At 40.5% G+C, this 26,622-nt stretch overlaps 1 protein-coding gene across 1 annotated transcript in view; it reads right to left on the bottom strand.

Moving 5' to 3' along the window:
- The window catches only part of LOC126278059 (BSD domain-containing protein 1-like), an 86,952-nt gene that overhangs the window by 12,671 nt on the left and 47,659 nt on the right, over window positions 1–26,622 (bottom strand). Inside the window, exons 5-8 of the mRNA XM_049977878.1 lie at window positions 24,542–24,697; window positions 19,474–19,659; window positions 19,157–19,292; window positions 5,517–5,891 (exon numbers count right to left, since the gene is read on the bottom strand). Coding sequence (XP_049833835.1) covers window positions 5,517–5,891; window positions 19,157–19,292; window positions 19,474–19,659; window positions 24,542–24,697 — 853 coding nt within the window. The remainder of the gene's footprint in view (window positions 1–5,516; window positions 5,892–19,156; window positions 19,293–19,473; window positions 19,660–24,541; window positions 24,698–26,622) is intronic.

The following is a 26,622-nucleotide window of genomic DNA, read 5'->3' as shown; positions in this document are numbered from 1 at the left end:
CTGTGGATAGGAACATAAACAAGAACGAGAAAATAGTAGCCTGAGTAAGACTTGATGCCACAGATGGGAATGGATGGTGGAAGGGGGAAGAGTTAGAGCATTATCTTCACTTACAGTAACTCTTTCAGCCTTGACTTTTATTTTAATTCTTAAATCCCAATTTTTTTCCTATATTTGATGTCTTATCTCAGAAAAAACTGTGCACAACCATCTCCTTCCTTCAGGATCAAGCTCTTTAAATTAAAGTGTGCCTTCAATCTGTCTCTTCTAGTTCTTCCTAGCTATCAGTGAAAATACATAAGGAGTTTGAAGGTGTTAGGGGTGCTTTATTGGACTCAAACATCCAACAACCTAAACAATACAACTTCTTTGAGCAAGTATACAGGAAACTTTCAGAAGAGAAATAATTTTGTTGTTGCACCAATACTGCCACATGCGCCCAGAACCTAGTCGCACAAAATATTTGTCAGCTCTGAAACTGAAAAATGAAATCTAGGCTTCAATGTCCTGTTGACTTTGTGGTCACAGAAGATAAGTACAATCCTCTGACTGTAAATGTATGGAGCAGATAACTGGCTGAAGCCTGTTTGAAGACACTATTCATCTGAAATTACTCGGGGAAACCATGGAAAACCTAACTCAGCTTGGCCATACACAGATTTGAACATGGCTTTTCCAATATACGAGTACAGTGTCTTAACAACTATGACACTTCATTTGGTAGCAAACAACTGTAATTTATTTATGGTAAATCATAGCTAATGTTAGCATGGAAGATGAAATGTGAAAGAAATTTTACGCCTCATGTATATTGCAACAAAAGGCTCTGTTTGTTCAAGAAAACTGCCTCACAGTCACAGGCACAAATAATAAATGAGAGAACTGTACAAGGCCTGACGGAGAAGGGGGAAGGAGGGAAGGAGAAAAGATTTGTTTTACTTTGGGTTCAGTAAACACAATTTTTGTTACTGTTTTGGCATGATTGGCTCGAAATGCATTTTGATTTGGCGACCCTACTGGATGTTTGCTTTTCCAGTCAACTGTCAAAAAGATAGCATTTGTTTTGGCATGCTCACAGATATCTAGTCTGTAGACATAATGGAACAAAATAAGAGCATAAAACTGCACCACCACACCAAAAACATTCAATGTTACTTTAGTAAATACTGTGTGGACCAAATAATAATTTACAAATGTTTCCAAGAAGTCAGAGAAGATGCTGAAAATAATGAGAGCTTTCAACATCCCAGCACATCAGCAAACAATGAAAACCCCAAAAAATGAAGAACATGATTACTGAGTTGAAAGGTTCTCAAGCATCGTGAAAACTGTGCAATATTCTACAAGGGAGGTGCTCATCATCTTCAGGTGTGACAGTAGGGAGTTGCAGCGGCTCACAAAGCTGTACAGTTGCTTACTAGAAAAGAGCAGGTAGCAAGACACGAGGCTAAGGTGCCAGCATAGGGAATATACAAATCCAGATCACCCAGCTGCAGAAATGAGCTGCAGCCTTTGCATGCATGATACAGGAACGCCCAGCTGCAATCTGCAGACCCCACCGTAAACATGTGGGCAAGGTGTTGGTATCTAGGCCAGCTGCCCCAGCTTTCAACCCCTTTGGTGCGATCTCATTGAATTCATTGCTCTGCAACTGACATGTCTCGGTGCCAAATCATTACATAGAGGTTGCTGATGTTATTCACATTTTGTGTCACACACGCCAGGCAATTATTTTTAGATGTGTTGAGCATACATCTTATGGCAGAAAAATTTGTGCTGAGACTGTTGAATTTTGACCAAAAGCACTGTCAAATGAATGTCAAGCTGCAGTTGCTGAACCAACAAATGCTCAAATGATAAGTAACTGGTGATGAACATAATTTCAAAACCAAGACACAATCATCCCCATGTAAGCTTCCCACTGGCCTAAGATTGTAAGAATAAAGGGGGGGGGGGGGGCATTTGTAAGTTTGATCCTTTACAAAGGGCAGGTTTACTATGTTCTTTGATTTTAATGGTGTAGAGATTAGTTTTGCCACTATGTCACACAGTGAATATAGAACACAACATGGAACTTTTATTGCATTTGCACGAAAGTTTCCAAGGAAAATTCCTGGGTTTGTGTGAAACAAATCATGGCAACTGCACCATGATAATGTTCCAGATCACACTTTAATGTTTGTTCATAATTTTTCTTTTCCTTTCTTCTTACAAAAACAACTTTATAATGCCTCAGCACCAGTATTCAATAAACAAACACATGTGACTTCATCCTATTACTGGAGCCAAAAAGAAGTGTAACAATGTTCCGTAAGTGTTTCAAAGATTGGAAAAGGCATTGGTATAAATACATATAATTTCACGGGGAGTACTCTAAAGGCAACAACACTAATACTGAGCACCAAATAATGATTTTTGATGGAAACAAAAATTCAGCAGATATTTTATTCAAATTTTATGTGCATGATGACAAGATCAGTTAATTCTCCTTAAACACTAGTTTCAAAGCCTAGAGAAACACTTCAAAGCTTAGGCTTATCACGATTCAGCAAGACATACAAAAAATGACATTAATATCACCTATCACTGATAAAACATCTGCTTGTTGGATGTTTGTGACTAAAGGAACAACCCCAAAGCTTGTAAACTACATGCCTCCTGTCTTCACATCAAACTTTTCACTCACAACAAGGATGAGGTGGTGAACAGAAAACATATCAGAATTTAAGTGTCCACTACCATATTTTACAGACTATAAGATGCACTATTTTCCTCGAAAAATTGCCTTCAAAATTCAGGTGCATCTCATACTCAAAATTAATGTAAAGATGTCCAGTGTTCAATTTAAAATTCCCACCAGTCTTAAAAGTGGTCATATATTCCATGCCACAGGAAGCCTCTTTCTATCTGACAACACTGGATTCAACTGGCAGCAGCAGTGCACCAGTGTGACGCGGGGATTCACAAGTTTGTTAACACTGTTGCCCTCACGAACAGCCAACGCAAACCCAGTACACTGCCTAGCTTATGATGTATCATTGCAGCCTACGGTCCCAGTGAACCTAGATTGCAAGTGATTTGTGTTATAGTTAACACAATAATATTTTTGTTAGTAGCTAGCTTTGAAATGGAAAAAAGTAAAAGGTATTCATAGGATGCAGGCTATAAACCAAAAGTTACAGTATGCGCAGAAGAATATGGAAGCAGTGCAGTTGAATGGCATTTCGGCATCCATCAACAGAAAAAACCATTGGCGACTGGCAGGCTCCTGAAGAAGAACTGAAAAAAATGAGGAAGACTGAATGCAAAATGGCCAAAACTGTAAGATGACATATTAAAATGAATTCAGAGACGCCATCAAAATGACAGTGGAATTAACACAAAAATTATTCAAATACACACTCTTCAGCTATTGCCACAGATTTATGAAGCATGACAGACTTAGCATGAAAACTAAAACCAAAATATCTCATAAAAGGCCACAAGAGTATGAAGAGGAAATATTGTCTTTCCACTGCCTTATTATTCAACATTGAAAGAAAACTAATGTTGAACTAAGCCAAATAGCGAACATGGATAAAACTCCTGTGACATTGGATGTGCTAAGTAACAGATCTATTGCACGAAAGGCACTAAAATTGTAACTATAAAAACATATTAAAAACAAAGATTCCAAGACTTACCAAGCGGGAAAGCGCCGGCAGACAGGCACATGAACAAAACACACAAACACACACACAGAATTACTAGCTTTCGCAACCGATGGTTGCTTCTTCAGAAAGGAGAGGGAAAGACGAAAGGATGTGGGTTTTAAGGGAGAGGGTAAGGAGTCATTCCAATCCCGGGAGTGGAAAGACTTCCCTTAGGGGAAAAAAAGGACAAGTGTACACTCGCACACACACACACACACACACACACACCCCCATATCCATCCGCACATACACAGACACAAGCAGACATATTTTATGTCTGCTTGTGTCTGTGTATGTGCGGATGGATATGTGTGTGTGTGTGTGTGTGTGTGTGTGTGTGTGTGTGTGTGTGTGTGCGAGTGTACACCTGTCCTTTTTTTCCCCTAAGGGAAGTCTTTCCGCTCCCGGGATTGGAATGACTCCTTACCCTCTCCCTTAAAACCCACATCCTTTCGTCTTTCCCTCTCCTTTCTGAAGAAGCAACCATCGGTTGCGAAAGCTAGTAATTCTGTGTGTGTGTTTGTGTGTTTTGTTCATGTGCCTGTCTGCCGGCGCTTTCCCGCTTGGTAAGTCTTGGAATCTTTGTTTTTAATATATTTTTCCCATGTGGAAGTTTCTTTCTATTTTATTTACATCATAACTATAAAAACAAATGGACATAAAAAAAAATTAACTACACTGTTGTACTTTAATGCTGTGCTGATGGTACTAAACTTAATCCAGTGATCATTTCCAAGCTCAAAACAATGTCAAAACCTTCAGAAATTTCACCAGCTGGTGGTGTTCACGTGCATGGCAAGAGCTGCATGGACGACACTGGTATGCAATTATAGATGAACAGAATGTGGGAGAGAATTAAAGGTGCGTTACTGAAGAAGAGTTCTATTTCTGAGCAAAATCAGTTTCATGGCCATTTGAATAATTTGGTGAAAGAGAAGCTGGGACAGGGAAATACAGAACTTGCTGTTATTTTGTGAGAATTTCACAACTGCAACCTCTTCATGTCTCGATAAATAAGCCATTTAAAGTGTATACGAGAGAGGAATTCATGCCTAAAGGGAGGTGTAAAATGACCTACAATCAAAGAAGTGTGTCAGTGACAAAATAGACGTGGCCTAGCGTGAGAGAAGACATTATTATTAAATATTTCAAGAGTGTGGCAGTGGCAGTGAAAACCATCTCACATATGAAAAGGACGATGACGACGACGATGAAGAAGAAGAAGAAGAAGAAGAAGAAAGTCCAGATGACGACTTTCAGGGATTTTAAAGGTCAGTTCAGTTTTATAAACTGAGATTATTTTTTTTAAATCTGACTTTGCAATCTAATAATAAAGATGGAAAAAATGTTATTTTTTTGAATAACTGCCAAAAAATCGTGGTACGTCTTATACCCCATAGCGTCTTGCAGCGTGTAAAATAAGGTATAACATGAATTTAATGTTACAGAAGAAAAGAAGGAAGATTAGGGTTTTAACGTCTCATCAACAATGAGGTCATTAGAGACAGAGTACAAGCTCAGATTAGGGAAGGACAGGAAGCGAAACTGGCTACAACCTTTCAAAGGAACCATCCCAGCATTTTCTTTAAGCACTTTCAGGAAACCACTGAACACCTAAACCTCATTTGCTGGACTGGAATTTGAACCACTGTCTCCCTGTGGGTCCAGAGTGTTACTGCTGTGCCACCTCACTCAGCATCTAGGGTTCAGGACCTCCACTACATGGTAAGAGTGTACCTTCAATCATTCCACTGTTTGTATTCAAGTATTTCCATTACTGCTACAACTGTTAAGATAAATAATAACACTTATCAGTCTACACACCTTTGTCACCAGAGCAAGATGAAGTATGACCACTTGGAGAATATCCAACTACAACCATGTCCTTTTTCTCTCTAGTTTGCAACATTCCAATACAGTCCTTTTCTAATGAATCAATATCATCTGAGTCTTTGTCGCAGTATCCTCTCTTGATGTCATCTGTTGATTCAACAATGTCAACATCTGCCTCTTTTAAAGATGAGCTTGGAAGTACCAAACTGCCATTTATATCTGAGTAGTGATTGAATTTAAAACTGGAATCTAGCAAGGTCTCCTGATCCTGTTTCAGTCTTTTTTCTTCACACTCTTTTTCATATTCTTGTAATATGCGTATCTGCTCCTCTTCTGAAAGCTCTATGTTGGGTCCAAAGTCTTGTTCTGTAAGAAGTCCAGTGAAAGCATTGTTGTGAAGAACTAATTCAAATTAAATGATGCTATTAATACACTTATTTCAGTCATAATTACAAAAAGTTAATACAGTCTGACAAAAGCATTAATTTACTAGAAATTAACATTAATAATACTAATATTTATTACAAATTCTGATGAGCCTTAGAAAAATGTACATTGATTTATGACTAGATTCTACTAAAATGAGCTATAGTTGGCTTCCTGCACGTCATACTTCATTCATTAGCAAGCAACAACAAAGCAGTGAAAATAATATAAATCTACAAGTTCTTACACTACACATTCTGTCTAATTCAGTGTTTGTTAGTTTCAAGTTCCATGGATCATTTGCTCGATAAATCATAAGGATGTGGAATGAGTCATTTTACATTCATATTACAAATTTACATGTAAATATGGTTACATGTTGAATGTGTGGCTTCGACAAGTATCAACTACACACCTCTGCCATCGCAAGTTCTCTGACGTTGAACCTAACGGCCCATGCCATCTTGCTTGTTCAGTTCGCTGTAAGATTTGTTGTAACAGGATGTCTGTATGAAACATACTGAGTATTACAGAAATGAGTGTGTTTCCTTGGGATACAACCCAACAGAAATCCCATAGTGATAAACCTGAGCAAGAATTCGCATGCCATTTCTTCGTAGTGCAAGTATCTTTGCATCTACCACGCCAGTTTTGTTTATGCCTTAATTCGTTCTGCTTGGCCATGTATCCTGCCATGCAGCACATGGATATCGAAGCTCCTGCACCTACAATAGGACATTTCGTCACTTCACCACCATTTGGATTTTAAAGAACATTTCCTGCAGTCTCATTGCCTCTACACTTTCACCATTTGACAGTGCAACAAGTGACTGCAGACTCAGGTTTTGCCTCTGCAGTGACACGTGCATTTCAAAAATGTTAACGAGGAGAGCAATGTTCCTGCATTTCATCATGCTGATGTGGATTCTGCATTTCATGCACAAACTATGTATCAGACGCCGGGCAACCATTACAACAGTGCCGTGTACAACCTCGCCTTTGTTAGGACAGATCACGTGAACCGATTGGCTCCTGAAACACCTGAGTGCTTTGCCACTTCATTGGTTTACAGAGTGGATAACTCCAAGTGTACATCACAAACATTTCCAGGCCAGTTTCTGTCCCCAGTGACCATTCGGCCACTCAGCGCACTTTAAGGGCCCTCACCCGATGTGAACAATGTGCTGCATACTGATATTAACTGTGGTTTCCGCCCCTCCGAACATGCCCCGGCTTGTCATGTTGACAGCCCAGTGGGAACATTTTACTGTGCTGCTCCACGCACGTCCACTCTTCTACCTCTACATCTACATATACGAGATTACTCTGCTATTCACAATTAAGTGCCTGGCAGAGGGTTCAATGAACCACCTTCAAGCTGTCTCTCTACCATTCCACTCTTGAACGGTACACAGAAAAAACGAGCACTTAAATTTTTCGGTGCAAGGCCTGAGTCCTCTTATTTTATCGTGATGATCATTTGTCCCTATGTAGGTGGGTGCCAACAGAATGTTTTCACACTCGGAGGAGAAAACTGGTGATTGAAATTTCATGAGAAGATCCCGTCACAAAGAAAAATGCCTTTGTTTTAATGACTGCCACTCCAATTCACGTATCATGTCTGTGGCACTATCTTCCCTATTTCGCGATAACACAAAATGAGCCATCCTTCCTGTGAACTATTTCAATATCATCTGTTGGTCCCACCTGATATGGCTCCCTCAGTGCACAGTAATACTCCAGAATAGGGCAGACAAATGTGGCGTAAGCAGTCTCTTTAGTAGATGTGTTGCTCCTTCTAAGTGTTCTTACAATGAATCTCAGTCTTTGATTTGCTCTACCCACATTATCTATGTTATCGTTCCAACTTAGGTTATTTGTAATTGTAATCCCTAAGTATTTCATTGAACTTACGTCCTTCAGACTTGTGTGACTTACCGCGTAATCGAAATTTAGCAGATTTCTTTTAGTACTCATGTGAATAACGTCACACTTTTCTTTTTCAAGGTAAATTGCCACTTTTCGCACCACACAGATCTCATATTGTAATTTGGTTTGGTCATCTGATGACTTTACAAGACGGTAAATGACAGCAACATCTGCAAATAATCTAAGAGGGCTACTCAGATTGTCTCCTATGTTTTTAACATAGATCAGGAGCAATAGAGGGCCTATAACACTTCCTTGGGGAACGCCGGATATTACTTCTGTTTTACTCGATGATGTTCTGTCTATTACTATGAACTGTGAACTTTCTGACAGGAAATCACGAATACAGTCGCACAACTGGAGCAATATTCCATAGGCACTCAATTTAGTTAGAAGATGCTTGTGAGTTACTACCACAAGTAAACTTGTAGGGATTTTGACTGCAGCCGTTCACCCACTCGCTTTTCACATGGTGCTGGCCATGCCTTCCGCACCGGACTTCCAGGCCACGAACATTGCATCGGATAGTTCTACAGCATCATTTACTAGTGGTTCGGTACCTTTTCTCATCCGCTCCGACAGACTGTTCGCTCGCAACCTATGCAGTGCCATCTGCATTGACTGTGCCGATCCGGCATCCACATGATACAAGGGACTCAGATACAGAACTAGCTCTGCCTTTGTCATCACCACCAGGCTGCTTACCGACCCTGTCCTCGCTATCCAAGGACAACCCAGCAATATCGTTTACACTGGTGGAGAACTTGTTCAAACTGTACCACATCACCAACAACAATTCAGAATTCCTGTGCCTCATGACTCAACTGCAGGGGCACACAGACCTGATCTGCGATCTATTTCTGATGCCGCTGCTAACTTCGAAACATGATTTTTCAAAACAGACTATCATTAAGCACCTCTAGTGTTTCCCACAAGAGGTCATTCTGCGAATACTGTACGAGAAACATCTCGACGAGCACATCCCATCTCAGCTTTGGCACCAGCTACAGTGACCAGATAAATCCAGACAAAACCCTGTGGTCGGTGTGGTTATCAAAACTACCTGCAGATCTCCAGGTTCATCTCCTCCCCCACTCCCTGGAATCCATCGGTTTGCATCTGCAGATGGCTGGCAAGGTATATTTGCTCCCCCACCAGCACCACCAGCAGGAGCTCGCACAACAGGTTGGCTCTCCTGCACCAGTAGCTCGCCCAGCTGCAGGCACGGGCAGGCTGAGCTCTGCCCCCCAGACTGCTGCGCCACCTGGCACCCAGCAGGTGCACTCTTTGCCCACTGAGGCACTGCATATCGCACCTGTGCCGACCACCCCAGCGTACGAACCCGAACACATATAGAGGTTGAACGGCCGTCTCCTCTCCCAAAGTATCCTCACTGTAGGTCCGTATTCATTGACGACGCAAAAAAATGAGTTCCACATTACAATAGTAAAGGACCCTCTCTCATCAAACGGGGTCAAGATCAATACTGAGCAACTGCAACTGCATCAACAATCTGTCCAATTCTTGTTGTACATAGCCACCTGTATACAGCCCCCTGAATCGAAGGTGCAATCAATCTTATCCATGTCACTCCATACCACATACATAGAGCTCTGTCGGTTCCTGGGAATGATAAACTACTGCCGTTGTCATTTGCCTGCAGCAGCCGACACCCTGGTTGCCCTCACTAGCACCCTCGGCAGCAAGCAAACTTGAGGGACGCGCCCCATTCTGTGGACGGAACCAATGTGCACAGCCTTCCAGGCCCTGAAAGACTCTCTCACACTCATCCAATCTCGGATGCTGAACTCTTTATCACCATGGATGCCAGCGACTCTACGGTAGGTGCGGTCCTAAAACACCACCACAATGATGTGGTTACGCCGCTTCAGTTCTTTTTGAAGAAACTTCCACGCCGCCCAACAAAAATACTCAGCCTTAGACCACAAACTTTTAGCAGATTATGAGGCAGTGAAACACTACTGCTGTGATGTCGAGGGCCAACCTTTCCTCATCCTCACCGACCATAAACCAGTAGCAGATGCCATATGCAACTCTCCTCTCAATGCCCCCCCCCCCCCCCCCCCATGCCCATGCTTTCAGTATTTCAATTTCATCTCTCAGTTCTCTAATGACATCTGCCATATCAAAGTTGCCGAAAACATCATTGCAGATTTCCTTTCCCGCATTACCACCATCTCAACAGTCGTCAACCTTTCTGAGCTTGTGTCCCTACAGAACCAGGTTGAGGATACACGGTAACTTGTCAACAGCACCTCCACTTCGCTGTCTTTCACTACATCAAAATTCACCGGTGTCGAAAACAAAGTCTGATGTGACTTCTCCACCGGCACCCTCCGACCCCCCCCCCCTCCCCCCCGCCACCATTCAGTGTTTGACAGACTACATTCTTTAGCAAAACCTAGAATTAATACATCGACACAATTCATGTCATGAGACACAACGTATGATTGTCAGACCTGGACCCGGAACTGCTTCACCTGCCAGCACAACAATGTCACCAGGCACACTGTTCCACCTGTCTGCTTTCTCCACATACACCTAGACCTCATTGGTCCCCCTCCCCCCTAAAAGGGCTTCCGTTATGTTCTTTCTTGCATCGATTGTTTATCTCAGTGAGTAGAGGCCGTACCTCTCACCAACATAACAGCCAAAACAGTGACTAAGGCTTTTGTTTCTTCCTGGATTTCCCACTTTGGCTGCCCCACTACAGTCACCACCAACCAAGGCCGGCAGTTTGAATCAGCACTCCTTGACCAACTCTGCCAGCTGTGGGGTATGAACAAATGTCACACGACTGCCTACTACCTCCAAGAATACAGACTGGTGGAACGATGGCATCGCACTTTCAAGACAGCGCTGCAGTTTCATGGCCGTCTTTGGACTGAGCCCCTCCCGTGGGTACTCCTCGGCCTATGGTCACCATACAAACCAGCATGAGTTTATCTATGGTAAAAACCCTGGTCTCTTCCCTGGGGAGCTGTTAAGCCTACCTCCCCCAACAAGCCCACCCTCCTTCCCGACATCATAAGCTGGATTCGAATTCATTTTGCAAATGTTTCCATGTCACCCTGTCCAGCCATATCCCCCCCCCCCCCCCCACTTCTATGTGCCCTATGATCTACTTTCATGGAAGTTTGTTTTTCTCCGGAATAGCACTGTCCGGACCCCACTTGCCCTACCATATTCAGGCCCATACGAGGTCATAAACTGTACCATTAACGCGATGGAACATCCGGGCTAATGATTTGCCACTCACTGTTTCTCTCCACTGCGTGAAACTGGGACACCTCAAACCAGCAATTTTTACACCTGACGACATTATGTGGCCTCTCAGCACTGAGGACCATTGCAGCCCTCACCAGAACATGCGACTGCGACACCAAAACTGTTCCTTGGGTTCTCGCCCTCTCTACCTCCTCCCCCTACTGCCTCTAGTGGTTCTACAAACTGATGTACCACCCAAACGTGTGGAGGATGTCAATATCCTCACAACCACATCTTCATCCAGCTGCAAGACAACTTGCCCCACCCAACTGGGGCCCAGTTCGTCAGTCAATTAACTGCTCCAGCATGGGGTTGACCACATGCTTCCCTGAGCTACGTAACCCTGTTAGGGAAGGTTACAGTTTGAATGCTGCCAGCCGATCACATGGGGGACACAATCACTCCCGACACTGCTCCATCTTCACGGGTGGGCCAATGCCTCGTCCGCCCACATCACCTACAAAAGTTCCACATCGATCTCCCAGCGTGGTCCCTGCTGCAACAACCTCTGGAGATGGGCATCCCCAGCAAATCACTGCCATCTCCCTGATCACCTACACTGTTGTACACACTCCCATTCCACTGCGCTCAAACCGTACTCCGCACTGTCAGGCAGGGGGTCTGGGGTGCGGGGGAGGTCTGTGTGGCATTGACAAGTACAAACTACGTATCTCCAACACCGCAAGTTCTTTGACTCTGAACCTAAGGCCCATGCCATCATGATTGTTCAGTTCGCTACATGATTTGTTGTAATGTGGACGTCTGTATGAAATATACTGAGTATTACAGAAATGAGTGTTTCCTTGGGCTACAACCCAACAGAAATCCCACCAATGTTTATAATATTTACAATATTCCTTGTCCTTTTTTAATTTTGTCATGAATATCCTGTCATAAGAATGCCATTGAAATGTAGAACCTATTTTGAAGGGGCAAAGCTTAGGTAGAAACAATAAAATCCCCATTAAACAGGATAATTCGCCTTTCTAAGCTGATGGAGCAACATTACTGAACCAATATAGGCATTGCCATTCAACAGTTTCAACAGGTTTTCTGTTAATTTGATGGATGGTGGTCTGGCATGTGTTATCAACGAATAATAATGACAAATAAGATGCTTTTTAGCCTTATATAAGTGTATATTTACAACAGAAGTGGCGCAATAATTTTTTAGAAATATATGATGTAGAGCAGGGCTTCCCAACGTGTGGTGTGCAGACCCCTTAGGGGTCCGCCAGTTCTTTCTAGGGGGTCCGCGGCCACCCTTCACCAAATCGTGTAAAATAATGAGTAAAATTATTGAATAAAAATGTGAAAATCAAATTCATCACTATTTTTTTTCGTGTGAAAAAAATGTCTACTTTTACTTCAGGTCGTATTCCCAAGCAGCCTTTGCAGTTCTTAAGTGAGAACGCATACACAGTTTAGTGCTGGAGAATGCGACTTCTCTGATCAACTGTTTCGCAACAATACGGGGGTCGTTTGTGCACTGTCTCACAGCGGTAGATGTGCTGAAACCTTTTATGCATGTGTGAAGTGAGGTTTGTCGACCAATCACAGCACTCGCTGGCACGTATGCCGCTCCAGACACCATTAAATGTTAAACTTGCTTGGTCAGTACACTACCTCTTTCATAAGTCGATTTTTGACCTTCAAGTTGTTTTCATTTATCTCTAAACCTATTGATACTTCCGGGGGGGGGGGGGGGGGGGGGGGGACGACACATTGGGAACATGGAACTTGCTTTAAGAAGCTTCCAGTCCCCATGGGTTTCGCTCTGAAATTTAAAGTTACTGTGCTCTTGACTGACTAGGGGTCCACCATGGATTTTCGACTGAAGAAGAAACTGACTGTAGAAGTGAATAATAGATGTACTTTACTACAAAATTATACGGAAAAAGTAAAAATATTATTTTTAATTACCATATTAATTTTTAATTGCCCAGAAAATGTAACGTAAGGAATGGTATTAGAACATCCCAAAAATTGTCAGGGAAAGTTGAAATGATCTTGCAATAAGTTACTATTGTTATACTTTTATTCGATTAAAAAAAAAAGTCAGTACGAGTAAATGTCTTGCCAAGTAAATATACCTATGCTTTATTTTTAAATGATGAAATGATAACCTTTAATATCTGGCAATGAGTTAATCATTTTAATACTACTACATTGAATACTTTCTTGAATCACAGTTAAAAATTCTTTTGATCACAAATGAAGGTCATCCTACCCTCTGGCTCCTACCCTTGCAACCGCCCCTGGTGTAAAACCTGTCCCATGCACCCTCCCACCACCACCTACTCCAGTCCTGTAAACCGGAAGGTGTACACGATCAAAGGCAGAGCCACGTGTGAAAGCACCCACGTGATTTAGCAACTAACCTGCCTACACTGTGAAGCTTTTTATGTGGGAATGACCAGCAACCAACTGTCCATTCGCATGAATGGACACAGGCAGACAGTGTTTGTTGGTAATGAGGATTGCCCTGTGGCTAAAAATGCCTTGGTGCACGGCCAGCACATCTTGGCACAGTGTTACACCACCCGGGTTATCTAGATAGTTCCCACTAACACCAACCTATCAGAACTCCGGAGATGGGAACTTGCCCTTCAATATATCCTCTCTTTCCGTTACCCACCAGGCCTCAAACTCCTCTAATTTCAAGTTACCGCCGCTCGTACCTCACCTGTCATTCAACAACTTCTTTGCCTCTGTACTTAAGCCTCGACTGACATCTCTGCCCAAACTCTTTGTCTTTACATATGTCTGCTTGTGTTTGTATATGTGCGGATGGATATGTGTGTGTGTGTGTGTGTGTGTGTGTGTGTGTGTGAGAGAGAGAGAGAGAGAGAGAGAGAGAGAGAGCGCGTATACCTGTCCTTTTTTTCCCCTAAGGTAAGTCTTTCCGCTCCCAGGATTGGAACGACTCCTTACCCTCTCCCTTAAAACCCACATCCTTTCGTCTTTCCCTCTACTTCCCTCTTTCCTGATGAAGAAACCGTGGGTTGCGAAAGCTTGAATTTTGTGTGTGTGTTTGTGTGTCTATCAACATACAAACACTTTCGTTTGGTAAATTACTTCATCTTTGTTTTTAGATATATTTTTCCCACGTAGAATGTTTGATTTATTAATTACTTTGCTTAATAGTGCACAGTACTATTTGTGATGATTTAACTGGTCAGGGGTACATGAATATATTGTTTTGGTGGAATATAAAAGGTGTCTCAAATCTTCATAGTTAAATTTACACACATGATACAGGGTCCTAAATGTGCAGTTTGAGACAGGAAACCAATGGTCAAATATGAATAAATATTTTTTAATTTACTCTTTTTTTTACTACCAGTTTTGGTATGTGTGTTCCAATGGACATAAAACTCTCAACTGTCATAGTTACCTGCTGTATAAGGAGACAGACAACTAGGATCCTATCAACCACTTAATCTTCTATTCCTATTGGGGTTTTATATGCCAGCATCCTAATGTAATCGCATGGTAAAAACAATTTGTTGGTCAAGTTTTTATTAATATCAATTGGGATATGGTACCATCATGTCAAAACTGCATCCTCTTGCAAATCTCAACAATTTTATCAGCACACTGTGGATGAGCACCAGGGAATTTACACATGAACAAGTGGCAGCTAATAAGGTCCTATCAGTTGAGGTTTTAGCACTCCAGCCTGCAAGTTGACAAAATCAGTGGGGTTGATATGAGACAAGTGTGCCCTAGGGATTCTCAAAACTTCAAGCAGGGCCATTTGTAGTAGGTGAGAACACCATCATGAGGTCTCATCTGTGAACAATTAAAACTGCAGGAAGTCTAGCGCTACAGTAATGCACTGGATAATTGAGTGACAGAGCTGAGACTGTATTCAATATCAATTGGCTCAATCACTTGTAAATGTTATTTTTGGTAAGGGTTTAGTTACTGGTTTCTTACAGTTCTCATTTTTGTTTCAAGATATCTTTATCAATGTGATCCCCCCCCCCCCCTTTTTTTTGCAGATCCTTTTCATTTTGTTGTTAGACAAATTATAATTGGAACCTTTCTCATTAAAGATATGTCCCCCTTCTACATACTGGAGGCCTGCCGTGAACCCCTAATCACATCCCCATTTCTTCACAAGTTTAATTCTTGCCCATCACGATCAGGGAGACCATCCACAGTTTTACCCCATTATTTGCTTTCCCTTGGTCTCTAACAATATTGTCAATTAGTGTGCTAGAACTTCAAGTTAGGAAAACTGACTGTAGTCTTAAGACTGTATGTAACAATCAAATTTTCTAGGTCTTGTCTCTAGTGTGTTTTAGGCAACTTACATCAGATTCCTTGAGAAACAAGGAGTCTCTTTCACAGGATGAACAAAAACTCCACTGACAAACTTTCTGATGTTGTTTAGGAATTCGTCCAGAGTATTTTTGTATAAGAGACCTACAGTCTCTGGCAGCTCATTAAAGAGTAAAAATGTAATTGTGATATATTCAGTTTGTGCCTGGAGTCATCATTGTTTCTGTGAAAATACCCTTCACAACAGTGAAGAAGTCTATGATACGCAATAACTAACATGTACGATGCATACAATAGTAATGCAAGAGCTTCCAGACTCAAAAGTATTGTGAAGTGGTTGCCACAGGTGCGAGAACAGCTCAGCACAGCGTTGTCACGCTGTTGTTCTATCGCATTCAGTGACGCCACACATGATGTGAATATTGGCCAACTCTTCATTAGCAAATCTAACCATAGTACTGATATGTATCACGGTTAATGCACAACTGCTGGACAACAAAACCCTACAAAGAACTGATCAGTACTGAATGCATGAACGGAAACTTAAGGGTTCAAATGGCTCTGAGCACTATGGGACTTAACTTCTGAGGCCATCAGTCCCCTAGAACTTAGAACTACTTAAACCTAACTAACCTAAGGACATCACACACATTCATGCCTGAGGCAGGCTTCTAACCTGTGACCGTAGCGGTCGCGCGGTTCCAGACTGTAGCGCCTAGAACCGCTCGGCCACACCGGCCGGCTAGGAACTTATGGGCATTGCGGTAAGAAGGGCATTATTCATATCAACAGCAGGTACTATGTGTGAATAGAAACAAGACACACTGCCAGTACGGTTGACACCTTAAGTACTACCCACTATTTTCAGTGCAAAACAGATAAAAAACTAATTCGGGCAAGAAACAAAATAAAATTCAGTAACTCCCTTATACCAAAATACTCAGAAGGTATCCCTGAAAAACTTCTGAAAGTTCGTCGATAAAACTTAATTAGACAGGTAAAAAATCTACTCACCAAGTCACAACAGGAGAAAACACATACAAAAGATATTGGAATGGGCAAGCATTTGGAGACAGTGACTCCTTCTTATTGCAGAAGGGTTGAAGGGAAAGGAAGATGGATGAAGGGAAAAACCTCATGCGACAGAAGAGTGGCAAGACAACACTATGCTGAGCTGTTCTCGCACTGGTGGCAAGTAAATGGGGAGAGTTATGGAAATGTCCCTCCATCCAGTACGTCTCTGCTGACCAGGTTTCTGGGTAACTTTGCCATGATTCTCATTTCCTGAACCCCGACAGTCCTTTTCCTCCATCTCTTTCCTTTCCCTTCAGCCCTTCTGCCAAAAGACAGACGAAATTGGCTCCAAAATCTTGCACATTTTGATATCTTTTATATACGTTTTGTCCTGCTCCCACAAGGTGAGAAATTTTTTTTTAATCTATCCCATAAAATTATATTCTGAAAGTTTGTCAGTAGAATTCTGGTTCACCCTATATTTCAACCTCCTTAGAGTCATCAGGCGCATTTTGTATGGTGTTTTGGCAGATATTTTCAATTTCATTTTTGCAATATGCAGCTGGAGTCAGACCATACAAATACTGCTCATTATGTTTTTCATGGGATGCTCAGTGTTGATAGAAAGCATCAATTTGTTTTCCGTTACAGTCGAAATTAATTTTGAAGCATAATTTTATGTGCCCATTCAATACAGCACCCCACTCTGGTACAATGTGAAGAATAGCCAGTCCTCCAGCAAGAACTGAGCAGCACTGCTTTACCATGGTAGCAGTCAGTGCAGGCCAGGTTGGTGCTGTCACTGAAGGAGCATTCTGGTTACTCCTTATGTTTTGCTGTCCCTCTTTATATGTATAGATAAAACAAGTATCACACACTAGAATTATTTGGGGATTGCTCTGTCAAATGCAATGTGAAATTCAAATTTAAAAATAATTTTGTTTGTAATGGGAAACAGACAGACACTTTTTGTCAATAGTGGACAAGGCATGAGGGATGTGATGAGCAGTATCTGTTTGGGCTGACTCCTGTGCATATTGTAAAAACGAAATTGAAAAAAATCTGCCTAAACACTGGGGTAAATGTGCCTGATGACTCTCAGGAGGTGAACCCTCTAAATAAGGGTTGAACCAGAAGTCCAACAAAATTTGAGTCTTTTTCACGGATACTTTCTTAGTTTTTGCTACAATGGCTCAGTGCTCTCTGATGGGCTGTTACATGTAATAATGTAATTATGATTTATTTTGTAGTTATGATTTACCCCAATTACCTTTGTTTCCATAAAATACCTTGACAACAGTTAATAAATCTGTAATATGGGATCACTAAATCGTACAACACAGAACACCTCTTCATAGATGCAACAGTGCTGTGACGTGGTTGGCGTTGCTGTGGAAACAGCCCAGTGTCATTGTGCTGCTATTTCACTGTATTCACTGACACCACAAATAGTGTGCATATTGGCCAGCTTTTTGTCAGTGAGCCTATCTGTGCTCCATTTCTTAACAAACATATCACTACCTTCACCTTTCATAGGTTTTCTTCAGTATGATGTCAGTATGTTGTAATCACTTGTTATGTTTCATCACGATCAAAGCATGTATGATGCTAAGTAGATCACAGTAAATGGACACTATAGAGCAATTAGCCCACAAGTTTGTATAATTTACTGCAGCACGGGTTTCTATATTCTTGTGGAATTTTGCATTTTTGGTTTTCTAAAACGGTTACCTAGTTTTGTCTACAAAAACTGCTGAAAACATGTGAGACACATTTTTGTTCTGTGATTTCACTGACCAATTGTCTAATGTAGCTCATCTATACAAGTGTACCCATAGTGTGTGGTTCATATTGAGTTCCTGGCACCATTAATATTACAAAAATTAAAATAGTTTTTTTTCACATCAGTTGAGAAGCAGTTTATTCACTGAGTAATATAGACTACTAAATGCATTTACTTCAATACACACCCTGTGTGTGTTGATGGCAGCAAGTCCAGATATGCATCAGCAGTACACAAAACTTGTTCCAGAACAGGTATGTCATGCATATTGCAGGAAAGAAGAAAGATGATGATGTAACAAGTGTATATTTCAAGGGCTTTATTTAGTATCATTCTAAAAATGCATCTTTTTCTAAAGTACCATAAACCAGACAACGGTTTAAAAAATCCAGACTTTTACTAAAAATCTTCCCTGAGCCTTTACTTTACTTGATTTTATCTGTACATGAAGTAATTACTCTGCACTTTCATAGGGCAGCAATTCACTATTAAAGCAATTGGGAAGGAAAGGAAGGGGAAACAACCGAGACCACATTGTACAGTGCCTATCTCACTGAACAGCCTGTCTGAGTAGTATATGTCCTTTAGTTATCTTCAACCAGTCAAACTTCCAAGTCACTACGAAGTTTGCCTACTTAATTTAGGGCACCTTACAGTTACCTTCAACCACTCCTGTTCTCCTTACGGGTCCATTTCTTACAGAATGTTATCTGATGTCACATGTTGTCTATGTTATTTACTATGTAAATGATGATACAGTGCTCAAAATTTTATTTACTTTGATGAGATATTCTGTTGTGTGTAAGAAATTTGTGCTATTCATTTTATTTGAAGCACAGGCTATAGTTACTAGTAAATACATGTGAAAATAAGCATGAACACAAAAGCGGGTTTCACATACCTTTCTCCCACTGGAACTGTTCAGCTGCTTTTCTTTCTCTCTCCGCTCTTCTTTCAAGTGCCTCTCTTCTTGCCTCCTCATCTTCCAGCAATGCTTTCCGGAATAGGTACCTTTGCCAGAATAATATGTGGGACACCTATGATATACACATTACTTTTATCAGAGGCTGCAGAGTGACATTTTCTATAAGACACAAATTAATGTAAGAAGAACTGAGAGAATTTAACAAAACTGAATGATTTGCTACAAAAAAAATGACAGCACTTACTTAACAACAATCGTACAGAGGTGCCAGAAGGACAATATGCATGACATACCTGTTCTGGAACAAGTTTTGTGTACTGCTGATGCAAATCTGGACTTGCTGCCATCAACTTAGAAAGTCGCTCTGTAGTTAACTGATCTTCAATAATTTCCAACCAAGCTTCATATTGCTGAGTATATTTCTCATCAGGATCAGTAAGAAAAGTGTTGGGGTCAAGAATTATGGAATGCAATTTAGCCTGAAAATTTTACATTGTATATCAGAAGAGAGTGTCAATTACATGTCCTGTATTTGATAAATAAAATGTACACATTATGAAAAAATAATCTATGAATAAAATGACAAGGTATTTTCAAAATTCAGCATTATACAAGCTTCAACAATTTAAATCCACTGTGTGTCTAAACATATTCACATAATACAGTAAAATCGACTTGTAAACATGAACCTGGAAATCAGGCTAGTCTCAGGAAGAAAAATCAAGTTGAATACACTCATAATCAGCTGTAATTTCAACTGCCTTCATGTTCTTCATAGACATATTCTATCAATATTTTTTTCTGCTCTACTATTGTTCACCACCTGGTCTCATCACTACACACACACACACACACACACACACACACACACACACACACACACACACACCTCAACTCAACTCAACTCAACTACTGACTCAAAAACATAAGTACTATCTCTCCATTCCTCCTTCCAATGAAAACTAGTTTAATGTATGGCCAGGAAGGCAAAAGCGGAAAGAAAACTCATCTGCAACAAACACACAGCAATCACCTTAACTTCAAAGACAAAATTATCAACAAACAAAATGGAACCTGACTTTTCTTTTGTACCATTTAGAAGCTGAATTTTTGTGCAATTTGCTGTCAACAAACACAATGAACACATTTACAAGTACAACATTTTTTTGAGGAGGCGTGTTGTCTTTCTCATAAATGGTTCAATGGGCATTACAAATTCAGTATCTAAAATAACATTTCACAATGAAAAGACATATGACTACAAGAAGTCCCCAAAATAGAGTGCTCCAAGTAGTACTGTATTGTACAATAGAATTATACCTGGCCTGTTCCATAAGGGAAACTTCCCAAGGTCACAAACTACATGAAATACTTGCTGCCCATGTAAAAAAATCATACTTCTTAGCTGCCTATAGTAAGATCATCTGAGCTGAAATTGACAGGAAAATCAACTCTAGAGCTTCCTGGAGTCTGTGACTCAGACAAACTTGAAGTGCATCAACTACTCCAGAACCTCCCTTAAACAACTAGTGCGAGTAAAACCAAGACTGAGATAAATTCAGGGGCAGGCAGTCTCCACCAACAGTTTTCAGGAGAGAATACATACAAAAGTGGTTAATTACTTTGCACAGAAAATAACTTAAAATTCTTAAGGATGTTACAATTTGATTTACAAGCAAATGCAGCACTTGTATTGGCATGGTCATAGCACCATAACAATAAAGATTTCACAACATGCACCTGTTAGCAGCTAAAAGGTAGCCATCTTGACAGGTTTCTTTGTGGGCTACTCACCAACAGATACAGCAGACAACATGGCAAGCAAATGTCTACAACCTCTCAGACTAGCTTTGAATACATAACAAGTTGTATACAAACAAAGTGACTGTTAAATGATGGTACTGAATGGAGACTTCTTGTGTTGATCCCACACTCTGAGACTGGGAGACACTCATGATGAGTCAAGGCTGCTGTCAGCACAGTTAGCAGCAATACACTGCAGAACTTACGGATTCAAAGAAAGATTAGTGGAGGTGGATGATCAAATAGGATACAGCAGGGTTATCAGAAGGGTGGCAAAAAATGGAAACCAACTAGATACATAAGGACGTGTTTTATTTCAGAGGAACAGAGCAGGGAGGAAATTTAGATACAAATTTCACTATAAATAAAAGAATTAAAAATATTGCAGGTACTGAATAAATCTCAGACAGATTAGCAAGACTTGTGTTAAAAAAGAAATCGAAAAATATTCAATGGAAATAATTCAAACCTACACACCAAAATGCTTACACTTTGATTAAGACTTAGAAGAACTCTGCAAAGAGTTGCAGAAGTTGTTTAGTAACACCGAATTTATTCTCGAAAATAATAAATCTGCCAAAAGGAGTCAATGACTTTAGAAGCTTGCACATTTCCATTACTTTCATCTGTGTTTTCTCATGCCACTGCTTAGAGAGTAGATTTTGTACCTATAAAATTTATTTTGTAACTTGTAACTGCTTTTTCGCCTTTGCATGCATGCCACACACACCTCTAGCTTAACAGATTCAGCATCTGGTTGACTTAAAACAACACAAAATAATGTTCAGTTTGGCAATATTCATAACTGCAAGTGCTTTAGTTTCTTTTTCTCCTTTATTTTATGTTGTTTGAATTACTGGAATTTGGAAGGCGATTACAAAATATCACTCTCTGGCCCCAGTTATTGTTATGGAGAAACTAAATTTATTTCTGAAATACAGTGTCAAATCTGTAGGACAATTTATGAAGTCTTGGAATTCCCTCATTTCCTTCGTGTTGGCAGTGATAAATACAGTGATGCTCTCTTTAATTCCAACTCCAAATGGTGTTGCGCTCTCTGCAAATGGGCTTTACTTGATTTGTTATAACACCACACTTCATCCTAGACGCAAACCAAAAACACTTACTTTATAATTAATAAGTATAGTATTTTATATGCCTGAATATTTCTCATACAGAGACCAATGATAATGTTATATTTATTATGAAGGCATGTACATCCCACTAGAAATTCCAGCCACTTATAAGTAAGGTGCATGTAGATTTTGTGCTCCTGTTTAGCATGCACTTCCTGATCTGTTAGAATAAGGAGGCATGTTGGGAAGTAAGGAAGGGAGAGGGAGGGGGGGGGGGACCATTTCTGTGACATATATTTTTATCAGAAGCCAGTGCCTGACTTTTTCTCTTACTTTTATTGTTACTGGCATCCTTGCAGTTAGTTTTTGTTTCTACTCTCATATAGAAGTATGTCAAAATTTTTAACATTTATAGTATAGTAATACTGTAATGTGTGTGAGAGAGGTGATTTTGTTGAGTACCCAGTGGTGCCCCACACCATAATGCCAGGAGCTGAACCCTGAAGTGTTATGTCTCAGTCCTGTCATGGAACTGAGCAAAAATGAAGTGTTGAGAGCTTAAGTTATGGTTCATTCCATAGTCACTCAACGGTTGTGGGATCTCTATAGATGTTACCAGTGATTTCTCAGAACGATAACCCACGGTCTCAATAAGCCACAATCCTGCCACTGCCTCATTCCGACAACCACTGTTCAGTTGTTCATTACACACAAAATGTAGATGGCATTACTCCTGTTTATCTTGTGTGATAGTGCTGAAATGTTTACTACTTGCATATCCAAATATGATGCACACTCCATGCCAATTTTATCTCTGTTGTAGGCCATCTTTGTGGTGTTGCAGTTTTAATAGACAGAAGTCATTTTAAACAATGGAGCTCCAGTTGGAATATCAGCATTATAAGGAAAAGACAGCTTGCTACTCACAGTAAAGATGGTACACTGAGTTGCAGACATGAACGACAAAAAACACTTACACATTAGCTTTTGCCCAAAGTTTTCTCAGAAAAGTAAACACACACACACACACACACACACACACACACACACACACACACACACACATATATTCATTCACACAAGACAGCACACCTCATCCACATGTGACTGCCATCTCTGGCAGCTCAGACTGGAATGCAACATGCAACTGTCATGTAGAATGATGGAAGCAGCAACCTGGAAGGGGCAAGAAAGGGGAAGGGAAAATACTGTACAGATAGGGAGAAGAGAAGTGTGCTCTCTCGTGGATTGTTCAGAGATTCGACTGCCAACAGGTGCAGTGTTGGGTGGATGGGGGAGCGGGAAGTTTTGAAGGAGGGAGGGGGAAAAAAGGAGAGGTGTGGGGGAAAGGGGAAGGCGGGCAGGTGTGCTGGCAGAGGGTTCCACACAAAGAGGGTGAGGAGACGAGAACAGGGAGGTGGTGATAGTCCAGAAGGAGTGGAAAAGGTGGATGGCATGGCAACAACAGGTTACTGTAAGGCAAGACTTGGATCATTTCAAAAGCAGAGAACCTGTTTTAAGAATAGCTCCCATCTGCGCAGATCAGAAAAGCTGGTGAAGGAGGGAAGGATCCAGATGGCTCGGGTACTGAAGCAGCCACTGAAATTAAGCATGTTATCCCTTCCCCTTCCCATCCCCCTTTCGACTGCTGCTTCCCTTCTACATGATAGCTGCATTCTGGTCTGAGCTGCCAGAGATGCCAGTTGTGTGTGTGACGTATGCTTGCTTGTGTGAATGAATGTGTGTGTGTTCCCTTTTCTGAGAAAGATTTTGACTGAAAGCTACTGTGTAAGTGTCTTTTTGTTGTGCCTGTCTGCAGCTCAACATGTCATCTTTACAGTGAGTAACAATCTATGTTTTCCTTATACTGTAGAAGTGTATTTCAATAATATAAAGATGCTCCGTCTTACGGTTATACATACAACCATGAAATAAGGGGGAGTGGGCGTTGTCATACAATACTGTTAGTAGTAGTAAGCAATGATCTGTATGTCATTGGCATTTAGCATTTTGGACTCTGAACAGCACTTGCTGCACACTAAACAGTCATTTGTTAAGATCTGGCAAAAACCTCTGGGATGTCTCTCACTTGAATTCTGCATAACAACCTCAGCAAGCCAATATGAACTATAGTTGTTTAAGTGTGTGATGTTTTGGGTGATCATCAATGTACTTACTATTGAATAAATGCTAGGGAAATACTAAATAGATTTTTTTTATGAAAATGTTTATTTTGAACTAGAAAATTTGTTGTTGCAATGAAATTCCTGCAGTAATCAAAAAGCAACATTAATGGGTCAGAAAATTAACAGGGGAATATTTTTCCTCTTCTTAAATTTGGGCTAAAACGACTCTTTTAACAGCTCAGAAAAATTCTAATTTCTCTAAATAGAATGCAATTTAATACACTTAAAATATAAAATTTAGAAAAAGCGACAAACACAAATCTCAAAGTAAATATACTTGTCAAGTGTGAACTGACCTGAAATTTTGTAAGTGGGACAGGTTCGGCATCAAATATGACAATTGCTTCCTCGTCATCATCCTGTGGACTTGGATTCAGCACATTACTCATCTGGCCCAGGAATGACGAGAAACTACGCTTCACTGTGTTCGCTGTTGATTCTGGTTCGTCCAGCTGTAAATGGGAGGAAAAAATTACATGTCATAGCACCTGCAACTCTTTGCTGTTTGATGCTTGATTGGGAATATACAAAATTTGAATTAGCAGTCTTCACCTTTGTGGAACACATTAAAACAGTGGTGTAGAACCGAATAAAGAATAAACAGCTGTAGAATAATGTCTGGATGGTTTACAGCAGTTGGAACGCTGCCTTGGGACAAGAGAACAGAAAAATGAATGAGGTGGACAAATACAACTGTGTGAAGGTGTATGGCATATGGGAAGAAAAGTAAGATCAGCAGATGCACTGATTAAACATGTTACCCAGTCTAGCACACAGTTTTAACTTTTAACACATAGCCAATAAGAACATAGTCAACTAAGAGTGTACCAACACAATTCCTGGTCTGAAAAGGTTGCGAGAACTCCCTCATTACTAATGACACTGTTAAAAATATGTTTTTTTAATATTGTTATGACAGTATTTTGTGTACCCATCTCATGGAGCAAGAAATTCATATAAGAGTGTCTTTGAAGATCTTCACTGCCAAACACAGATGAAGGTGATAATTTTTTAACACCACGCCCACCTGAAATAGATCGCATTACTAACACGCGTCCAACTTTGAAGCTGCAAAGTAATTTCATCTTGAGATTAAGCATGCTATCACATAAAAGTAGGGTGTCACAACAAGTGGCAGAGGGATACAATGAATGAAACACACACAATCTTATCTTCCCAATTCTCAGAAAATGGGAGAATGATAAGGAAATAAACTTCCGAGGGCAAATTTCACATGCCTTTAAGACCAAACGATCAACTGCCATTTCTGATCTACTTCTAAATTATTGAAAGCATCACATGCTTATATCATCACAACTTCTACCTATTCTCTCTTTATCAAAGTTTCATACCTTACGCAAGACATCATTTTAAGATGTTCTGAAGTGGAATGTAATTACTACAGCAATCTTGCAGTCATTAATGGCAGCTTATGTCTCCTTCAATAAGCACCTCAAATGACCTAATCAAACTGAGTACAGACTGTTTCAGTCTTCCTCGGAAGGAAAAATCTATAGTGGGACTGGAAGCCAATCAAATTTTCTAACTTAGGCAGTTACACACAAACCGCTCACCCATAGTTATTAACCCTCTATATTCATCCCTTTTTCCTTTTTCTATTGAAAATTCTGTTGTTTTCACGTGTTAAGGAAAAACTCACGATTTTTCAAAACTATAGCTTGGAAGCTTGCTAACTCTAATTATTGCCACATTTTCATCTTCATTCACTCACTTCTCTCATCTGTTGGGGGAGGTGAGGGCAAAACGAAAGAGAGAAAGAGAAAGAGAGAGAGAGAGAGAGAGAGAGAGAGAGAGAGAGAGAGAGAGAGAGAGAGAGAGAGAGAGATATATATATATATATATTAATTGACGGGGTTTATGGGACTAAATGGTGAGGTCATCACATGAGAGAGAGAGAGAGAGAGAGAGAGAGAGAGAGAGAGAGAGAGAGAGTGGGGGTGGGGGGGCATTCTTTTGCTAACTCTGAGGGAGTACTCTACCTGAAAGTTTAGTGACAACTTCATTTTACTTGTGTGCTTGTTGATTGCTCAACATCTCAACTACATGGTGAGTGGTTTCCTTTAATCCTTACACCATGTGTCTTCTACTTAAACAATCTAGTGTCAAATGATTAAAATTGGCACAACAAATTTAAAACTGTAGTAATACACATGCATTTGGTGTACAAGCAGCAAGCACTGAAAATCAAATCTTTTTTAAGACAAAGTGAAAATGCCAGAAAAATATTGGAGGTTACAAATCTCTAACAGTCTGCACGCTTGAACAATACACTGGCTGATCAGGATCCATACAAGGTTCTTGGTTTCTTGCACACAATTTTTTACCATTTGAGCAATGTAGGCAAGCCACACAGTTG

This window comes from Schistocerca gregaria, chromosome 6 (genome assembly GCF_023897955.1).
Source record: "Schistocerca gregaria isolate iqSchGreg1 chromosome 6, iqSchGreg1.2, whole genome shotgun sequence".
Lineage (NCBI taxonomy): Eukaryota > Metazoa > Arthropoda > Insecta > Orthoptera > Acrididae > Schistocerca > Schistocerca gregaria.
The sequence above is the reverse complement of the archived record's forward strand: the minus strand, read 5'-3'. Positions and strand labels throughout refer to the sequence as shown.